The 18,776-nt window shown below is 35.1% G+C and overlaps 1 protein-coding gene across 2 annotated transcripts in view; it reads left to right on the top strand.

Annotated features, from left to right (window-relative positions):
* Window positions 1–18,776, top strand: part of TOP2B (DNA topoisomerase II beta) — a 68,104-nt gene that overhangs the window by 12,453 nt on the left and 36,875 nt on the right. The window contains exons 2-7 of one of the 2 annotated variants that reach the window (XM_037144004.2): window positions 3,065–3,220; window positions 4,089–4,179; window positions 8,574–8,637; window positions 14,357–14,502; window positions 14,924–15,021; window positions 15,952–16,164. In XM_037144004.2, coding sequence (XP_036999899.2) covers window positions 3,065–3,220; window positions 4,089–4,179; window positions 8,574–8,637; window positions 14,357–14,502; window positions 14,924–15,021; window positions 15,952–16,164 — 768 coding nt within the window. Of the gene's footprint in view, window positions 1–3,049; window positions 3,221–4,088; window positions 4,180–8,573; window positions 8,638–14,356; window positions 14,503–14,923; window positions 15,022–15,951; window positions 16,165–18,776 lie in introns of both variants that reach the window. The other variant, XM_037144003.2, reaches the window with a different exon arrangement.

The raw sequence follows: 18,776 nt of genomic DNA, 5'->3' as shown, positions 1-18,776 counted from the left end.
CAATCACCACACTGTTGTCCATGTCCATCCATGAGTCCTTTTTGCTCAGTCTCTCCACCCCCTAACCTCTCTCCCCAGAGCTGTCAGTTTGCTGTCTATCTGTGAATCTGTCTCTATTTTGCTTGTTAGTTCAGTTTCTTCATTTATTGACTCTAAGAAACTTTGGCCTCATAATACCTTTCTTTTAGTTGGATGTCTTATTTGTCAGTATTAGGGAGTTCCAAAAGGAGAGAGGTGTTTTCCGATGCTATTAAGAGGACAGGGAAATTTCCAGACCATGGGAATTCGAAATTGAAATGAATTGGAATTTCACATTTATTTTTCTCAATGTGTCTTATATTTGAGTTTTTAACCACTTTATTTATTTTTATTTTTTAAATTTATTCTTACTGTATTTTTGCATTTCCATTTGTCCCCCTTATACCTGCCTCCCCCTGCCTTATCTGCTGTAATGGTTAGAATCAGTAGCAAGACATCTGCTGTCTTATCTGCTGTAATGGTTAGAATCAGTATTACCTGTCTTTGCCTCCTTGGAACTGGCAGAGACACTGAAATCATAGGGTGCTTCAATAAGGAGGCACATATCACTGATACATAGCAATTATAGCATGATCTGCAAAAGCGTGACATTTGAGATTTCATAAACCATGTCTAGTATTCTCCATTATATCGGTGTTTACTAACTACATAGGTTATTATTCTATGTAAGTTACTTTTGCCCACTCTTTTTTTTTCTTTTTTAAAATTTATTTATTTTTATTGATTATGCCGTTACAGTTGTTCTATTCCCCCCCTTCATTCCCCTCCACCCTACCCCCCATCCCCACCTTACCCCCCCTTTAGTTTATGACCATGTGTCTCAAGTTCTTTAGATTCTATATTTCCCATACTATTCTTGCCCCCATCTATTTTCTATCTACTGTCTATGCTATTTATTTTCTGTACCTTCTTCCCCCTTCTCTTCCTCCCACTCCCCTGTTGCTAACCCTCTTTGAGATCTTCATTTCTATGTTTCCACTCCTGATCTAGATGTCCTTTTAGTTTGCTTTTGTTTTAGGTGTGGTTGTTAATAACTGTGAGTTTGCTGTCCTTTCACTGTTCATGTTTTTTTAACTTCTTTTTCTTAGGTAAGTCCCTTTAACATTTCATATAATAAGGGCTTGGTGATGATGAACTTCTTGAATTTGATCTTATCTGAGAAGCACTTTATCTGTCCTTCCATTCTAAATGAAAGTTTTGCTGGATAGAGCAGTCTTGGTTGTAGGTCTTTGGATTTCATGACTTGGAATACCTCTTTCCAGCCCCTTCTTGCCTGTAAGATCTCTTTTGAGAAATCCGCTGACAGTCTGATGGGAACTCCTTTGTAGGTGACTGTCCCCTTAGCTCTTGCTGCTTCTAGGATTCTCTCCTTCATTTTAATCTTGGCTAATGTAATGATGATGTGCCTTGGTGTGTTCCTTCTTGGGTCCAACTTCTTTGGGACTCTCTGAGCTTTCTGGATTTCCTGGAAGTCTATTTCCTTTGCCAGATTGGGGAAATTCTCCTTTATTATTTGTTCAAATAAGTTTTCCACTGGTGGCTGTGCCTTTCCCCCTTCTGGTACCCCTATAATTCGGATGTTGGAGTGTTTAAAGATGTCCTGGAGGTTCCTGAGACTCTCCTCATTTTTTGAATTCTTGCTTCTTGACTCTTTTCTGTTCGGCCATTATTTGCTTTCTTCTGGTCCACTCCCTTGATTTGAGTCCCAGTTTCCTTTTCATCACTATTGGTTTCGTGTGCAATTCCATTCATTTCAATTAGTTTCGCCTTCATATGTTTGTCTAATTTGTGGCTATAATCAACCAGTTCTGTGAGGATCCTGATCACCAGTGTTTTGAACTGTGCGTCTGAGAGTTTTGCTATTTCTTCATCGCTTAGATTTGTAGGCTCTGGGGCTTTGATATCTTCTTGAGCCATTTTTGGTATGTTCGTTCCTGTTCAGTATGAGGTGCGGAGCCTTGGACTCCCAGGTTGCTGGTTTGTGACTCTGTGGGGGCGTGGTCAGAGCGGGGAAATGGCGGCTCCCTCTGCTGTTTAGAGCCTTGGGGTGAAGAGCAGTGCCCTAGGTGGTTCACCTTGGCTGGGCCACTCAGAGCGCTGGGTTATGACGCTCTATGTGGAGGCGGGGTCAGAGTGGGGGGAAATGGCGCCCTCCACTCACTGGGAGGACTCACTGGGTCTCATCCTATCGCCCACTCCCTCGCTTGTCTATCCGCGCACGACTGGGCGACCACAGTCAACCCGCAGCCCTGCTCTCTCGCTGTTTCCCAGCGGTTGCTCACTGGGTCTCTCACTAGGTCCAACCCTGCTCCTGGATTCCGCGCGCCTGGATTCCGCACGCCTGAGTTCCTCTGACTGAGTTTTCCTGTGCTAACCCGCTCCACCAGCTGCTGGTTTCGCCCCTCTTACCGGTCAGGCTGAAGAATTTGTTGTTAACAGACTTCCAAAAAGTTCAGTTTTCTGTGTTCTGGCTGTGTTTTCTGTTGCTAATATTTAGTTGTCTCTAAACTTGGTTGTGTGAGAAGGCACGGTGTCTCCACCTATGTCTCCATCTTGGCGGAAGTCTCCACTTTGCCCACTCTTTACTATAATCTTCGGTAGGTTAATGGCAGGGGACTTAATTTGCAAGTTTTTGGGACCTTTGCAGCCAGTCAGGTTCAATCATTGTGAACCTGTAACTGATCAGAACTAATATTCCTTGGGTAGTTTGAGGACTATAAAAATTAACTTGATTATCTTATAGCAATAGGAGATACTCTTATTTCTAGATTGAATAGATAAGGCTTTTCCAGCTGTTCTGGTGACTATGCATTATAGTATGAAACTGCAGTTTCACACTATATTATAAAAAGAACTAGGCTGTCAGTAAATAGATTGTTCTCTTAGGACTTGAAAGTCAGTGAACCTGAAAGATAATTTTGTTAAAAAGAAAACCTATGACATGTATCCATATACATTTTAGTTTACCCCTTGGTAGGTTATTTAAATTTGATTTTTTGGTTAATTTTAGACTCTTTTTGATCAGAACAATGCTGTAAAAAAAGAAGAGTCGGAAACTGCAAATAGAAATGATTCTTCAAAGAAGTTGTCTGTGGAGAGAGTATATCAGAAAAAGACACAACTTGAACACATTCTCCTTCGTCCTGACACATACATTGGGTCAGTGGAGCCATTAACACAGGTAGTTCTTTTTAAATTTTATTGGAATTAGGAGATGTATATTTATATCTACTTTTTAATATAATTTTTGTGATTATATGCTTTATAAGTATATAATTTCATGTCTCTGTCATAAAATAGAGGATATAAGAGAGGTAGAAATACCTGCATTTCATGCTAGGGATAAAAAAGCTAGGAGATAAAAACTATCAAAGGTAAGAAGTATAGAGTAAAATGGTACTATATGAACTTTTAGAAAAGTGCTTAATGAAGTTCATACATGCTGTGGTTTACTTTAAATTCTAGAATTTATACATATATACTAATGACTTATGTAATACTTATTATGGATTTGGCCTACACATATTATCTTGTTTGATTTTAACAATTTTGGGAAGTAGATACTGTTATCTTCACTTTATAGATGACGAAACAAGTTTATATGAAGTAACTTGCTCAGATCTGTCAACTAGGGAGAGCTGGGATTCAAAGCTGGGTCTCTGACTCCCAAGTCATGTTGTGTTCATATTATTTTAATCTGGGCTCCTTATAAAATAGAAAAATATATAGCTTGTAGTAAAAATGTAAAGTATATATATTTACATTTTTTCTATTTTACTTAAATACTGTTTCTTATAATTCTTGGTGCCTTATATTAAAGCTAAATTTATGGATAAAATGCAGATGATACAAAATAAACAGTTTTTCAGTTTTGAGGTTATTTAAATTGATTGTGAATACAGTGATATTGTAACTGAAGTAGTATATGTTTTTCTTTACTTTGGAAGTCTAAGTATTTATAGCATAAAGGTCAGATTTATGTTTATACTGTATAAAATTGATGCTAAACACTTTTTTACTTAAGTTTTTTTAAATTTCTCTCAATGCAGCTAATGTGGGTGTATGATGAAGATGTAGGAATGAATTGCAGAGAGGTTACCTTTGTGCCAGGTTTATACAAGATCTTTGATGAAATCTTGGGTGAGTACTGTCTTGAGATTTAATGCATCTATTTCTGCTGATATCATTAAGTCCCTATATATAAAGCCAGACTTACAATATAAATTTTAAAGGCATATCCCTTTTTATGCTGAATATAAATGTTCTTTAGAACATTTGCGTAACTTACTATATATAATATTTTCTTATCTGCTTAACATATCTTTGTGTTTTAACTGTTTGTTTGAAAAACAAATGTGATATATTCGATTAGTAATCCTGAAGTTGCTTTGTAGTCGTGTCTATGCAATAATCTGGGAATTGGTTTGCACCCCAGTCACCTGGGAGGCATCTTAAAAATGGAGATTACCGCCCCAGCCACTGTGGCACAGTTGGTGGGAGCTTTATCCTGTAAACCAAAAGGTTGTTGGTTTAGTTAGTAGTCAGGGCACATGCCTAGGTTGTAGGTTCGGTCCCTGGTTGGGGTACGTACAAGAGTTAATCCAGTTATCTTGCTCTCTGGCACCGATGTGTCTCTCCCTTTCTTTCTTCCTTTATATCTCTCTAAAATCAATAAGTATGTCCTCAAATGAGGATTTAAAAAAAAAATAGAGACTACAGAGAGCCTGAGCCTTGTAGATTCAGTGAGTTTAAGGTGAAATATGTAAAATTGTGTTTTTACCAACAAATACAGTATTTTTTGTTGGGCAGTCTAGTTTAACAATCTTTGTTACGCCCTGGCTGGTGTGGTTCAGTGGATTGAGTGCCAGACTGGGAACCAAAGGGTCAGTGGTTTGATTCCCAGTCAGGGCACACGTCTGAGTTGTGAGTGAGGTCCCCAGAAAAGGGTGTGCAAGAGGCAACTGCACATTGATGTTCCCCTCCCTCTCTAAAAATAAATACATACAATCTTTTTAAAAACCCAGTCTTTGTTCTGAATGACCTCTTTGCTTTCCAAATCACATCATTAATTAAATGTCAATAAAGTCCGTAGCCTAATTGACTCCTAGGGGATGCTTGCACTTTGGAGATGTTTTTCGCCAGGGACTTTCTAGAAACTGTGCTCTGTCTCCTCATCAGTGCCACTTGAGGTTTCCTAGACAGCAGAATTGTGTGGGTTTGAGCTTCTTCCAGTGGGTCTTTGTAGGAGGAGAGGATATCAAAACCGATTACTCATGTTTTATTTCTTTCACTATTGCCCCTCAACTGTCTTCTACTCAGTTTTGCTTTTTATGGTGTTTAATAGGATCATATTCATTCTACGATTGAAGTTTGACAGCTAACTTGGGTTTGAATTCACTGAAGCAGTGGTTAATATATAAAGTGTATTATCAGTTATACTGCATAGGATTTAGAGATTTCTAAGGATGCTAAAGACTTTGTCTTTGTAATTCAAAAAATAACTTACTGGTTTTAGTTTAATCTGGTCATAAAATTACTAGACTATTGACGGAGATCAAGAGAAAGTAGTTATTTGTCACCAAGATAAAATATAATTAAGATATCAAAACTACAGAACAACCATCATTCACAACCATCTGAAATATGGCTGTATAGAAGACCTACAACTAGGGAATTAAAGAAGAAGCCACTTCAAGAATGGTAGGAGGGGCAGAGACACAGAATAGATTGGTCCCATACCCACTTGTGGTAGATAAAAATACAGAGGGATATCTTGGCTGCCGAGGTCCCCCCTGAGGAGTGAGGGGTCCCAGCTTCACACCAGGCCCCCCAGCACAGGGATTTAGTGCCAGGAAGAGAAGTTGCCATAACTTGTGGCTGTAAAAACCAGCGGGGATTAAGGCTGAGTGAGACAGACTTCTGGAGTCTCAGTTAGTTCCTCTTAAAGGGTCTGTGCATGGACTTACTTGGACTTACTTGAGTTCTGATGCTGAGGCTGTAGCTCAAAAGGCACCAGGGACGTACTGAGAGGAAATGAATTATCCGGCACCAGGGCAAGAGCTGAGGGGCAGCTTTCTCTGAGATAAGTGCTAGCAGGGGCGATTATTCCTTTGATGAACTCTCCTTGGACAGAGCTGGCAGGCAGCCTCCGTATCTGAGATTCCATCACCCTGGCTTACACTGCTTGCCCTGCCCTAGTGATTCCATAAGATCCCACCCCACAGAACTTTTGCACCCACCCAGGTGGTTTCTAGTGTTTTTTCTATTAAAATGGCCTGTCTTGGCCCCTGCTTCAGATTTTCCTAAAATCTCTCAAACAAGCATCATTTGGCCTCAGTGGGTCCTATACCTCTTGCTTAGTGATCCCAGCCCTGGCACTATCAGCAGCCAGCTTTGGTTCATAGCTTGGCCTCACTTGGGCATCTCTAAGCCTAACACTAGTAGCAGCCATCCACAGATAGTTTTGCAGCTCATGCTGGATGACCCTGGGCAGAACACATACAGTGATCGACCTTGACCTGCACCTCTCAGGAGGCCTCTCAGCCAGTGCTCCCAGTAAACAGCTTCAGACCACGTTGAACCACCTCTACAAGTGACATACTCCAGTGGTGGACTCAGTGAGCACCAGCCTTGTGGAGTAGTAAGCCCTACAAAGTAAGCCCTGCACAGCTGATCCTCCATGGTGATCAGTGGTCACAGCCAGTTCTTGCAGCTGATTAGCCTGATGATTGATATGCCAACAACAATCAAGGGTTAACTACAAGTGGAGGGTATACATAGCCCACACTGGGGTGTACCTCAAGTATTTAGCTTGGGTGATGGGGGAGGCTGTGCCACTGGATCCTATAAAACACCTACTATATTAGGCCACTTTACTGAGCGTAGGAGATGTAGCAGCTCTACCTAATACATAGGAACAAACAGAGGCTGCCAGAATGAGGCAAAGAAACATGTGCCAAATGAAAGAACAGACAAAATGCCAGAAAAAGATGGAGATAAGCAATCTACTACATGTAGAGTTCAACACACTGGTTATAAGGATGTTCAGTGCACTTAGCTAGAACCTCAACAGCATAAAAAAAGACCACTCAGAAATGAAGGCTACATTAACTGAAATGAAGAGTAATTTACAGGGAATCAACAATAGAATAGATGAAGTTGAGAATCAGATCAGCGATTTGGAATATAAGCAAACACCCCCGCCTCCAATCAGAACAGGAAAAACAAAACAAAAAGAAAAAAAATAATCCCCCCAAAATGAGGACAGTGCAAGGAGCCTCTGGGACAACTTCAAGCATACCAACATTCACATCATGGTGGTCTGGAAGGAGAAGAGAGACAGCAAGAAATTGAAACCTTATTTGAAAAAATAATGACAGAATACTATAACCTGGTGAAGGAAATAGACATACAAGTCTGGGAAGCTCAGAGTCCAAACAATGAACCCAAAGAGGCTAACATCAAGATACATTATAATCAAAATGTCAAAGGTTAAAGTCAAAGAGAGAATCTTAAAAGCAGCAAGAGAAAAGCAGTTAGTTACCTATGAGGGAGTTCCCATAAGACTGCCAACTGATTTGATTTGTCAACAAGAACTTTACAGGCCAAAAGGGATTGGGATTGGCAAGGAATATTCAAAGTGATGGAAGGCAAGAACCTACCACCAAGATTACTGAGCAAAGCGATCATTTAGAATTGAAGGACAGATGAAGAGCTTCTCAGACAAGAAAAAGCTAAAGTACTTCATCACCACCAAACCAGTATTATATGAAATGTTAAAGAGTCATCTTTAAGAAGGAAAAAAGATAAGAAATATGAACAATGAAATGACAGTAAATATATATCTATCAACAATTGAATCTAAAAAAATGAACAAGCAGAACAGAGGCACACTCATAGATACAGAGAACATTTTGGTGGTTGCCAGATAGGAGAGGTTTAGGGAGTGTGAAAAAGGTGAAAGGATTAAAAAGTATTGAATACAAATTAGTTGTTATAAAATAGTCTTGGGGATATAAAGTACAGCATAGGGAATATGGTCAGTACTATTCTAATAACTATGTATGGTGTCATATGGGTATGAGATTTATTGGGATGATCTGTTAGTAAGTTATGTAATGTCTAATTACTGGGTTGTACACCTGAAACTAATATTATAATTCGTGTAATTGAAAAATACAAATATGATTTAAAATAATATATGTGATTAGATCCAGTTTTTCGCATTTGGATTTGGAGTAGGGAGTTGTAAACTGCAGATGTTTGCTCTTACTTAGTTTGTTTTTACATATATCACAAAATTGTCTCCTTTCTTGTGTAGAAGACATGAAAGTTATTTGGTATGATACAAAATTTAAGAATATTATTTGGAAAATAAGATTTTGTATTAGAAGTTACCAGTAATTATTTTTATTAACTATTACCATATGTAACTGTTTATATTAAGTTGTGGTACACATGCACTTGGGTCCTTGTATTTCTTTATATAACTTTATATTTGATTACTGAACTCATTGATATATTCAATTTTATAGTTAATGCAGCTGATAATAAACAGAGGGATAAGAACATGACCTGTATTAAAGTTTCTATTGATCCGTAAGTATCTTCCAAGTTTAATTTTTTATACTAAGTTTTATTCATAGTGCCCAATTTATGAATACTTCTCAAGTGAATAATGTATACATTTAGTGCTTTTTTGTTTCCTGTTTGCTTAAGACCTTGTTATTTTTGCTTTTTTTAGCCAGAACATTATACTCTTAGAGTTTCTTTTCTCATTCATGATCTTTTTCTCCCAAATATTTTCTTATGTGAGTTCTTGGAGACCACTTTTCTTTGTCTTTGAGGCTATGGATGCTGTTTCAGCTACTGAAATAATTATTCTATCTTTTCTTTTTTAATATTGCTTTGGGAATCAAGGTTATGGGCAGTGGCCAGTTTTATTCCAGTTATTTTATAGGTTGAATTTACCTTTCAAGGTCTGTATTTGAACTTTGTCATTATTTATAACATCATTTATAAATTAGGAACTGCTTGTATTATAAAATATATATACACTACGTGTTCAGCTAATTAGATCTCACTATGGTGATTTTTTTTGAGGACTGAGGGGGAGTGAAAATAACGAAGTTTTAGGTTAAAAATATAATTGTTACATTTGTTCTGCTTCCATTAGCATGCCTTTTGTAAAATACTTATTTTTATCCTTTATAATTTTATTAGTAATTTAGCATGATTTTAAGATTTTTCCGTAGTATGGAAATTTAATAATTCAGACATAGCCTTCTGTCAATAATCTGATTTTAGATGGCATGGTTAATATTGATGATATAATAAAAAGATAGTTTATATTTGGTTATATCATGAAATTAACTCTTTGTGAAAGTCTTACCACATAACTATGCTGTTAAAGTTCTTGATTTTTCTTTTTATTTATTTAAAAAAATTTAAATCCTTTATAATGAATACATTTTTGAGAATCTATTTGGCAAGGTGTATTGGATAAGTTACAACATAAGCAGAAATATAAGATAGTTTTAAGAAAATTTTCACTGTCAAGATTACTTTTTTCATATTTAAGAAATTTTCAGTTAAAAACTATATTATTGATTATGTTTTAGGAGACCTAGTAAGGAGTAATAGATGTTAAATATTTTGTAGGTTTAATCTTTCTTAAATTCAGATTTGAAAGATTCTGATTTAAAAATAAAGAAGAAAGGGCTTTCCTTATATAAATTCTTGATGAACATGGCTGCAATTATTTGGTTCTTTTATCTTAATTGTTTTGGCTACTTGAATAACACAGACTTTAAAAAGCTTACAAAGAACTGTATTATAACAAAGTGATGAATAAACAAGCTATCAAACAGCTGTGCCAGGGTTGTCTGTTTGGTGTCTCTGCAGCACACTGGAAGAAGAGTTGTCCTAGGCCACACATTAAATACATGGTGATATGTAATCACAAAAGAATCTCATAATGTTTTAAGTAAATTTGTGATTTTGTGTTGAGCCACATTCACAGCCATCCTGTGGCACATATGGCCCATCGGCTGCAGGTTGGACACCTCTGGACTAAATAATGGTTCTTGGTGGCATGCTTTACCTTGATTTATTACAAGTTCTGGACAAAGAATAATTCTGTGTATTACTCTCTTGCTAACTCCCTTTTCAATCAACAAACATTTTTATGTGGGCATAAGAGTGATATGGAATTATAACTAAATTTACTTGATTCTTAATGATAATTAGATACCATTTTTTCTTGTTCATCTCTATGCCATTTTAACTACTTCTGCTAAAAAGTTCTTCTATTTCAATATAAAATAATTCATAGTCAACTACTCCCAAGGAGGAAAAATGAAAGTAGTACAATTTTTACCACTTCTTTTCTACTTTACTTTTTTTTGTTTACAAATTATTGATTAGAACCTACTGATTCTTTCTTCTGTTTTTAATTGAAGTATATATATACACATATTTTTAATTGATGGTTAGATAAACATTTTGGGAGATGTTGATGATACTTATATTTTATTTCTGAATTTTAATCATTTTTGTGAATTTCATCTTATAAAGGCATTCCTTATTTTTTCCTTTACTACATATATTACAGAATAAATCTTATTTTTATTTTTATTTTTTTATTTTATTTTTTGGTTTCTTTTAATGTATTTTTCAGCATTTGTTTTCTGGTTGTATTATTTTATTTTATTTTATTATTTTAATTTTATTTAGTTGTTTTTCAAGTACAGTTTTTTTGTCTATTTCTCCCATCCCAGCCTCCCCTGCCCCTTGCTCCCCACCTCCCTCCCATTTCCACCCCCCTTAGTTCTCCTCCCTGTGTCCTTCCTATTTGTTCCTCCAAATCCCTCCCCCTTTTTCCCCTTTACTTCCCTTCCCTCTCCCCTCTGGTTGCTGTCCCCTTGTTCTCTATTTCAGTGTCTTTTTTTTTTTCTGCTTGCTTGTTTGTTTTGTTGTTTAGCTTCCTGTTAAAGGTGAGATCATATGGTATTTGTCTTTCAACACCTGGCCTATTTCACTAAATCTTATTTTTATTAAAATGAATTTTAGATGTAAGTTTTCCTCGTTTGATTTCTAATTTAAGAAGTCATTTTAAAACAGTTTTGAAATGGGAATGAGTACTGTTATGCTATTTATTCCATTGACCCAGTTTTCTCTGCTGTACAGTTTTGATATCCTTCCAGTTTCATTCTAACATTTTTGTATAAAAGATTTTTATTTTTCTTTGTGCATGCATGTACATGAACTTTTTGTGTAAAGGAGAGGTTGAATTTTGATAGTTAAGTGTAGAGAATATACAGCAGAGCTTAGCTCTTACTCTTTTTCCACAGTACTCTGAGGTGAGTATATAATTTAAATAAAGCTGTAGAAATAAATTAGCACTGGATGTCATGCAGAATTTGGATAGCTTTTTTAGAAAGTTGGAGAATTTGAAGCAACTTTTTACAGGAAAACTTAAAAAACTTATTAAATAATATAACATAATGGTTAGTGTTGGAACTATTTATTTGCCAGAATCTATTTGATTAAAAACAAGCAAATTTGGAAAGCACATTAACCAGATTTCCAACTCTTCCCCTAGTTTAAGTATTCTTGTTTATTTAGAGTTAAAACTCTTTAAACTGTAGCTTTCAAAAAAACTACACTTATACTAACATTTACATTTCTTAAATGGGATTACAATATATATACTATTTTATATCTTTCTATTTTATTTGATATATTATTGACAGCCTTTCTTATTAACTTATAGATATAGTTATTTTTACATGACTATTATGTTGATATTTTGTAATTTAACCTCTTTCTGTTTGATGAATATTGGGTTTTTAGGATATTTAGATTGTTTTTCAGGTTGCTTTTTAGCATTAGTTATATTGTTTTTTTTTAGCATTAGTTATTTTGAAACTTAACTTGTAGCTCATTTAAATGCAGTATTTTTCCTAATATATTTGTGAAGATTATTGATGGAGCAAAGAATACAGTTACGGAATTCTGAATTATTGTTTAGAGATTACAGAAATAAATACCAGATCTGGAAAGTAGTATAGATTGAAATTTTGTAATAGGGGGATGACTTTGATAGAATGTTCCAATTTCATACTCATATAGACATACTAAATGTAGGAGGTATCAAGCTTTATTTTTTTGAAATTGTGATAGAGACTTACCTTAATCATAGTACCATATATGCTAATAGAATGGAAAAATTTTTAATGTTTTTCCATGAGTATATTGACTTTGGTGTCATTCTGAGATGTTTAAGATTTATAATTTTTCATTCATTGCTTTTCTTTATTTCCTTTGAATTCTTCTCTATGAGTTTTAAGCCTCATGAAGTTTTTTGAATAAAATAGGTACTTAATAAATTATAGGTTTTAATCTCAACATAGGAACTATTTAGAAGTCTAAAACAGTAGTGCAACATACAGCCCTTATTTCTAAGGCCCGCCATTTTTACCTTTGGAGATAAGGACAGACAGTGAAAGTATCACCAACAATTTGAAACTGTTAGATACTTAAATATTTAGCTGTGAATTCTATATAGGGTGTTTATCCACAAGTGAGATAACCTAATTATGTACTGAGTTCTCCAGTGACTAATTTAGATTTTTTGCCAATCTCAATATAAGGAGAGTTGGAAAGTATTGTTAAAGGCTGGGTAAAAGGCTTAATGAAGAACCGAAGTCATAAACTGACTTGAAGTTAGGGCAAAATTTGCCTAGAAGAAGAAAGGAAAAAAGACATTATAGTCAGGGTAGAGACCAATAAATAAAGAAATGGAAGAATTGGGAGTGAACATGGTCACATAATAAAACTGACCTGATGGAAGCATAGTGCATGTTGCAGAATACTTGTAGTTGAATATAAGTGGGGATATGGATAATGGGCCTTGAACATGGACTTTTAAACTTGATTTTATAGAAAAAGTGGAATTACTTATGTATTTTGAAGCAAAATAGTGTTGTGAAAGCTATAGTAAGTCCATCATCATTATGCAGAATATACTTAAGGGGAGTGGCTAGCAAGAAGACTGTTGCAGTAATTAATATTTAAGGCAGTAATTAGTCTATCTAGATTCATATACTAACATTTGGAATGAAGAAAAATGATACTGATATGAAATGAATCTAAAAGACAAACTAATAAGTCTTGAAGACTGATGACTCTAGAGAATGACCAGGAGTTATGAATAAAAATGATATCAAAATTTGAGTTTACAAGATTAGGTTAGTTGAACCTATATGGGAAAGTGAAGGAAAGAAAAAAGTTGGTTGCTGATTTGGGGAAAGAAGGTAATATATTAAAAATCAGTTTTTAAATAACTTTGTTTTATTTAATTTCCTCTTGAATCTTTGATTTTCATTTTGGCTTTTAGAACAATATTTTTAAGTTGTAGTAACTACTTCTAATAACTATTAAGGGATTAAGGTGTGTATGTTTGCATGAAACAGTGTGTAAGAGATTCTGAATCAGAGTAAATGGTAGCTTTTTAAGCCAATTTCAGTGTTGGTTATGAAGCTGTGTTTCTTTGCAAATTTGGATCTTAAATGGGTAATGATATCATTGTATATACTCAAAACAAGAGGGTAGGCAAAATTTTCCTTTAAGACTACTACCTACATCAAGTTTCTGTTAGCTGTAGGATCCTCTGCGCCATACCATTCAGGGCTAAAATGTATAGTTTTATGGTAAAAAAAAAAAAAAACCTAAAAAAGACCTAAAACTGGTAATATCTACATATTATAAAACCATTAAAATTACTTTGTAACAATGAGTGCCACAATACAAATAACTCTCTAACATTTAACCTAAAGATGGAATGCAGCTCAGGCTATCTGTCCTTTTTCCATCTGTATTGCTGCAGCAGTTAGGTAGGAAATCAAAATGACAGTGGCCACCATCTCTTCAGAGCTTGTGATTCACAGATGGTGTACTAGTAGAACGAAGCAGGAAGATCATGGCTAATGTATAGGAAAGAAAATGGAATCTCTAGCTGACTTCTTACTGTCAAATCTTCACTACTTTTACTATTTTCTGGAAGGCTAAGAAGAGTTCCTTTTTCTGACAAATACTGCACTATTACTTGCAGATATCTTAGTGATCCTAATTTAAGTTATAAGTTTAGGGATCAAAATGTGTGTCCTCAGTGAAGTATTTTCTGGAAAGATGAATAACTGTATTCCAATTAATAATGACAGGTATTTTGCTTAATCAGGTTGATTCTGGTTTACTTTTTATGAAAATGAATGTCTTCAAACTATTTAAGCTCTAAACTCTGCTTGTTTATTTGCAGTGAATCTAACATTATAAGCATTTGGAATAATGGGAAAGGCATTCCAGTAGTAGAACATAAAGTTGAGAAAGTTTATGTTCCTGCATTAATTTTTGGACAGCTTTTAACATCCAGTAACTATGATGATGATGAGAAAAAAGTAACAGGTAAAGAATATCTAAATGGCTGATTAAAATTTTTGTTAAAAATAATTGTTCTCAACATAAAAACTTTTATTATTCCTACGTAAAATATTATAGAAGAAGAAACCCGTGAAGTTTTGTTGTGAGAAAAATCCTTTCATAATTAATATCTATGGAAAGCTATCATATAAGTGTAGTCTTGATAGTAGTCCTACAGATGCTTTAAAATCTTAACTCTGATAGTACATTGATTTATGTTAGAACTTCTAGAACTCTAATCTGGCTGACAGATTGAGTTTGGAACTACTGATAAAAGTAAGAGATGCAATTCCTGTATATATGTTTATTATTCCATAAACCCCATGTCTTTTGGTATTAAGTTATTTTTATACTGTTTTCTTTAAATCATTTTCATTAAACCTTTCGTATTTAATTGTTCTTTCAGGTGGTCGTAATGGTTATGGTGCAAAACTTTGTAATATTTTCAGTACAAAGTTTACAGTAGAAACTGCTTGCAAGGAATACAAACATAGTTTTAAACAGGTATGATAGAAATGTGTCTAACTGCTTTTTAAAAAAAATCATGTTTTGTTGCTTTGCTAAGATAATAGAACCTTAGGTGAATTGCAGTGATACACACACATGCACATATACATGTATTTTTAAGTGTTAAGCATGTCATTATATATTTTTAAAAAATCTCTAGAACAACTGGGAGATTTTATATAATAAGCCTTTCTCCTATTTCTTTAAAACTAAATGCTTTATTTAAGAGACTTTTCTTTTAACCTAGTTATGCTTCAGTGAAAGTGCCCTGAACCTCAAAGATAATTGAAATGTATCTACTTTGGATGTTTGAAAAATTCCTCATTGATTTATGAAATTCATACTTTTAAAAAAAGAGTTATTTATTTTTAGAGAGAGGGGAAGGGAGGGAGAAAGAGAAGGAGGGAGATACATCAGTAAGTTGCCTCTCATATGCCCCCAACTAGGGATTTGGCCTGTAACCCAGGCATGTGCCCTGACTGGGAATTGAACCAATGACATTTCAGTTCTTAGGCTATGCTCAATCCACTGAGCCACATCAGCCATGGTGAAATTCGTATTTAAAATTTTTCTTTTACTCTTGTAGGCCTTTAAAAATAGTTCAAAATTTTACATAAGCTAAAATAATCAGAAAGCATCAGAAAAGCATCATACCAATTTATTTTTGTAAAATTCTATATAATCATATTGAAGAACTTAAGATATTTTATTTACAGTGTATAAAGTTGTGTAGTTTCTCTTGCTTATTTTCAATATGAGATTGCTATAATAGTAGTATTTAACTTTTTTATCTTTAACATCAGATTCAAAGATTTGTTTGTTGTGAAGCTGAAAAATGTGTATAGTCGTAAATGTGTTTCATGATCTGAGTTTTTGTTACAAAAATTAGAAGCATTATAGAAATTTTGAATATTTTCTCTTTTAAAGACATGGATGAATAATATGATGAAGACTTCTGAAGCCAAAATTAAACATTTTGATGGTGAAGATTACACATGTATAACATTCCAACCAGATCTGTCCAAATTTAAGATGGAAAAACTTGATAAGGACATTGTGGCCCTCATGACCAGAAGAGCTTATGATTTGGCTGGTTCATGCAAAGGGGTCAAGGTCATGTTTAATGGGAAGAAATTGCCTGTAAGTGTCTTCTAAAATAGTTACTGCCTTGTTAATTTGTAGAATGGCTTACAGTTAGATCTTTTAAAATCTAACATAATCTCTTTAACTGATATGTTTAGGTGACTCAGTTTAAAGTGATTATTGATGAATTTGGATTAAAACATCTTGCTACTTGTTTTCTATTTATTGTATTTATTCTTTGTTTTTATTCTGCCTTCTCTGGGTTTAACTGATCATTTTTTAATGATTCCATTTTATCACTTCTGTTTAGTTACAACCTCTTTTTAAAACTTTTTAAGCACTTGTCCTAGGGTTTACAATTTCATTTGTAAACACTTTGAGTCTACCTTCAAATAATTTGATCACTTCATATGTAGTGAAAGGACTTTATAACAGTCTATCTTTAGGATCTTCCTCCCTTTTCTTATGTCATTACCGTCATACATTTCACTTTTACATACACTATAAACACCAGAAGAAGAAGAAAGAATGAGGCAGAATAAACATTTGAAAAAATGGTGGCAAAAATTTTTTCACAGTGTGACATTGTTGTTAATATTTTAGCATTGTTACCTTTTAGAGAAAAACATAATATCTTCATTTACTCCATTTCCAGTGCTTTTAGTCTCTTGATGTAGACTTAAGTTTCTGATTTTAACTATATTCCATCTGCCTGGAGATCTTCTTTTAACATTTTGCTGTCAGTAAATTCAGTCAGTTTATGTTTGTCTGAGAGAATCTTTGTTTTTCTTCATTTTCTAAGACTAGAAATTTTACAGGATACAGAATTATGGGTTAACAGATTTTTTTTTTCTTTTAACACTAAAGATGTCACTTTTGTTTGCTTGCTTGCATGGTTTCTGTTAAGAAGTCTGCTGTAGTTCATATCCTTCTTCCTCTGTTGGTAAGGTGTTTCCTTTTCCCCGGCTGCCTTAAAGGTTTTCTGTCTTTGTTTTCTTTGAATATAATATGCTTAGGTGTGTATATGGATTTTTTGTGTGTGTGTGTTTGCATTTAATCCTTTTGGTGTTTATTGTCTGTCACTGATTTTGAAAAATTTAGGCTGTTATCTTTCAGTATTTCTTTTGTACTGTTCTTTTTCTTCAGGTAGTTAATTTATGCACATATTACATGATTTGTATTGTCCCAAGCTCTTGAATGTTTTGCTCTGCTTTATTCATTCTTTCTTTTTGTGTTTCAGGTTAAATTCTGTTACCCTATTTTGTTGTTGTTGTTGTTGTTTTTTCTTTTTTCTTTTTTTTTATTTTTTTAATTGATTATGCTGTTACAGTTGTTCTATTCCCCCCCTTCATTCCCCGCCACCCTACCCCCCCATCCCCACCATTACCCCCCTTTAGTTTATGACCATGTGTCTCAAGTCCTTTAGATTCTATATTTCCCATGCTATTCTTGTCCCCCCCATCTATTTTCTATCTACTGTCTATGCTACTTATTTTCTGTACCTTCTCCCCCCATCTCCTCCTCCCACTACCCTGTTGCTAACCCTCCTTGAGATCTTCATTTCTATGTTTCCACTCTTGATCTAGCTGTCCTTTTAGTTTGCTTTCGTTTTAGGTGTGGTTGTTAATAACTGTGAGTTTGTTGTCCTTTCACTGTTCATGTTTCTTTAACTTCTTTTTCTTAGATATGTCCCTTTAACATTTCATATAATAAGGGCTTGGTGATGATGAACTCCTTGAATTTGATCTTATCTGAGAAGCACTTTATCTGTCCTTCCATTCTAAATGAAAGTTTTGCTGGATAGAGCAGTCTTGGTTGTAGGTCTTTGGATTTCATGACTTGGAATACCTCTTTCCAGCCCCTTCTTGCCTGTAAGGTCTCTTTTGAGAAATCTGCTGACAGTCTGATGAGGACTCCTTTGTAGGTGACTGTCCCCTTAGCTCTTGCTGCTTCTAGGATTCTCTCCTTCATTTTAATTTTGGCTAATGTAATGATGATGTGCCTTGGTGTGTTCCTTCTTGGGTCCAACTTCGTTGGTACTCTCTGAGCTTCCTGGATTTCCTGGATGTCTATTTCCTTTGCTAGATTGGGGAAATTTTCCTTTATTATTTGTGCAAATAAGTTTTCCGCTGGTGGCTGTGCCTTTCCCCTTTCTGGTACCCCTATAATTCGGATATTGGAGCGTTTAAAGATGTCCTGGAGGTTCCTAAGACTCTCCTCATTTCTTTGAATTCTTGCTTCTTCATTCTTTTCTGTTTGGCCATTATTTGCTTTCTTCTGGTCCACTCCATTGATTTGAGTCCCAGTTTCCTTTTCATTGCTATTGGTTTCCTGTGCCATTCCATTCATTTCAATTAGTTTCGCCTTCATATGTTTCTCTAATTTGTGGCTATAATCAACCAGTTCTGTGAGGATCCTGATGACCAGTGTTTTAAACTGTGCGTCTGAGAGTTTTGCTATTTCTTCATCGCTTAGGTCCATGGGCTCAGGGACTGTGAGAATTTGCGACATTTTTGGTCTGTTCTGGCCCTTTAAGTGTGAGAAGCGGCGCCTTGGACTCCCAGGTCGCTGGGTTGTGACGCTGTATGTGGGGGCGTGGTCAGAGCGGGGAAATGGCGGCGCCCTCTACTGCCGCTTGCCGCGGGGATGCTGGGCCCTGGTCCAACCAC

The sequence above is a fragment of the Artibeus jamaicensis genome, unplaced genomic scaffold (assembly GCF_021234435.1).
Source record: "Artibeus jamaicensis isolate MK-2021 breed Jamaican fruit bat unplaced genomic scaffold, CSHL_Jam_final contig_519, whole genome shotgun sequence".
In the NCBI taxonomy this organism is placed as follows: Eukaryota; Metazoa; Chordata; class Mammalia; order Chiroptera; family Phyllostomidae; genus Artibeus; species Artibeus jamaicensis.
Note: the sequence above shows the minus strand (reverse complement) of the source record. Positions and strands in the feature narration are given on the sequence as shown.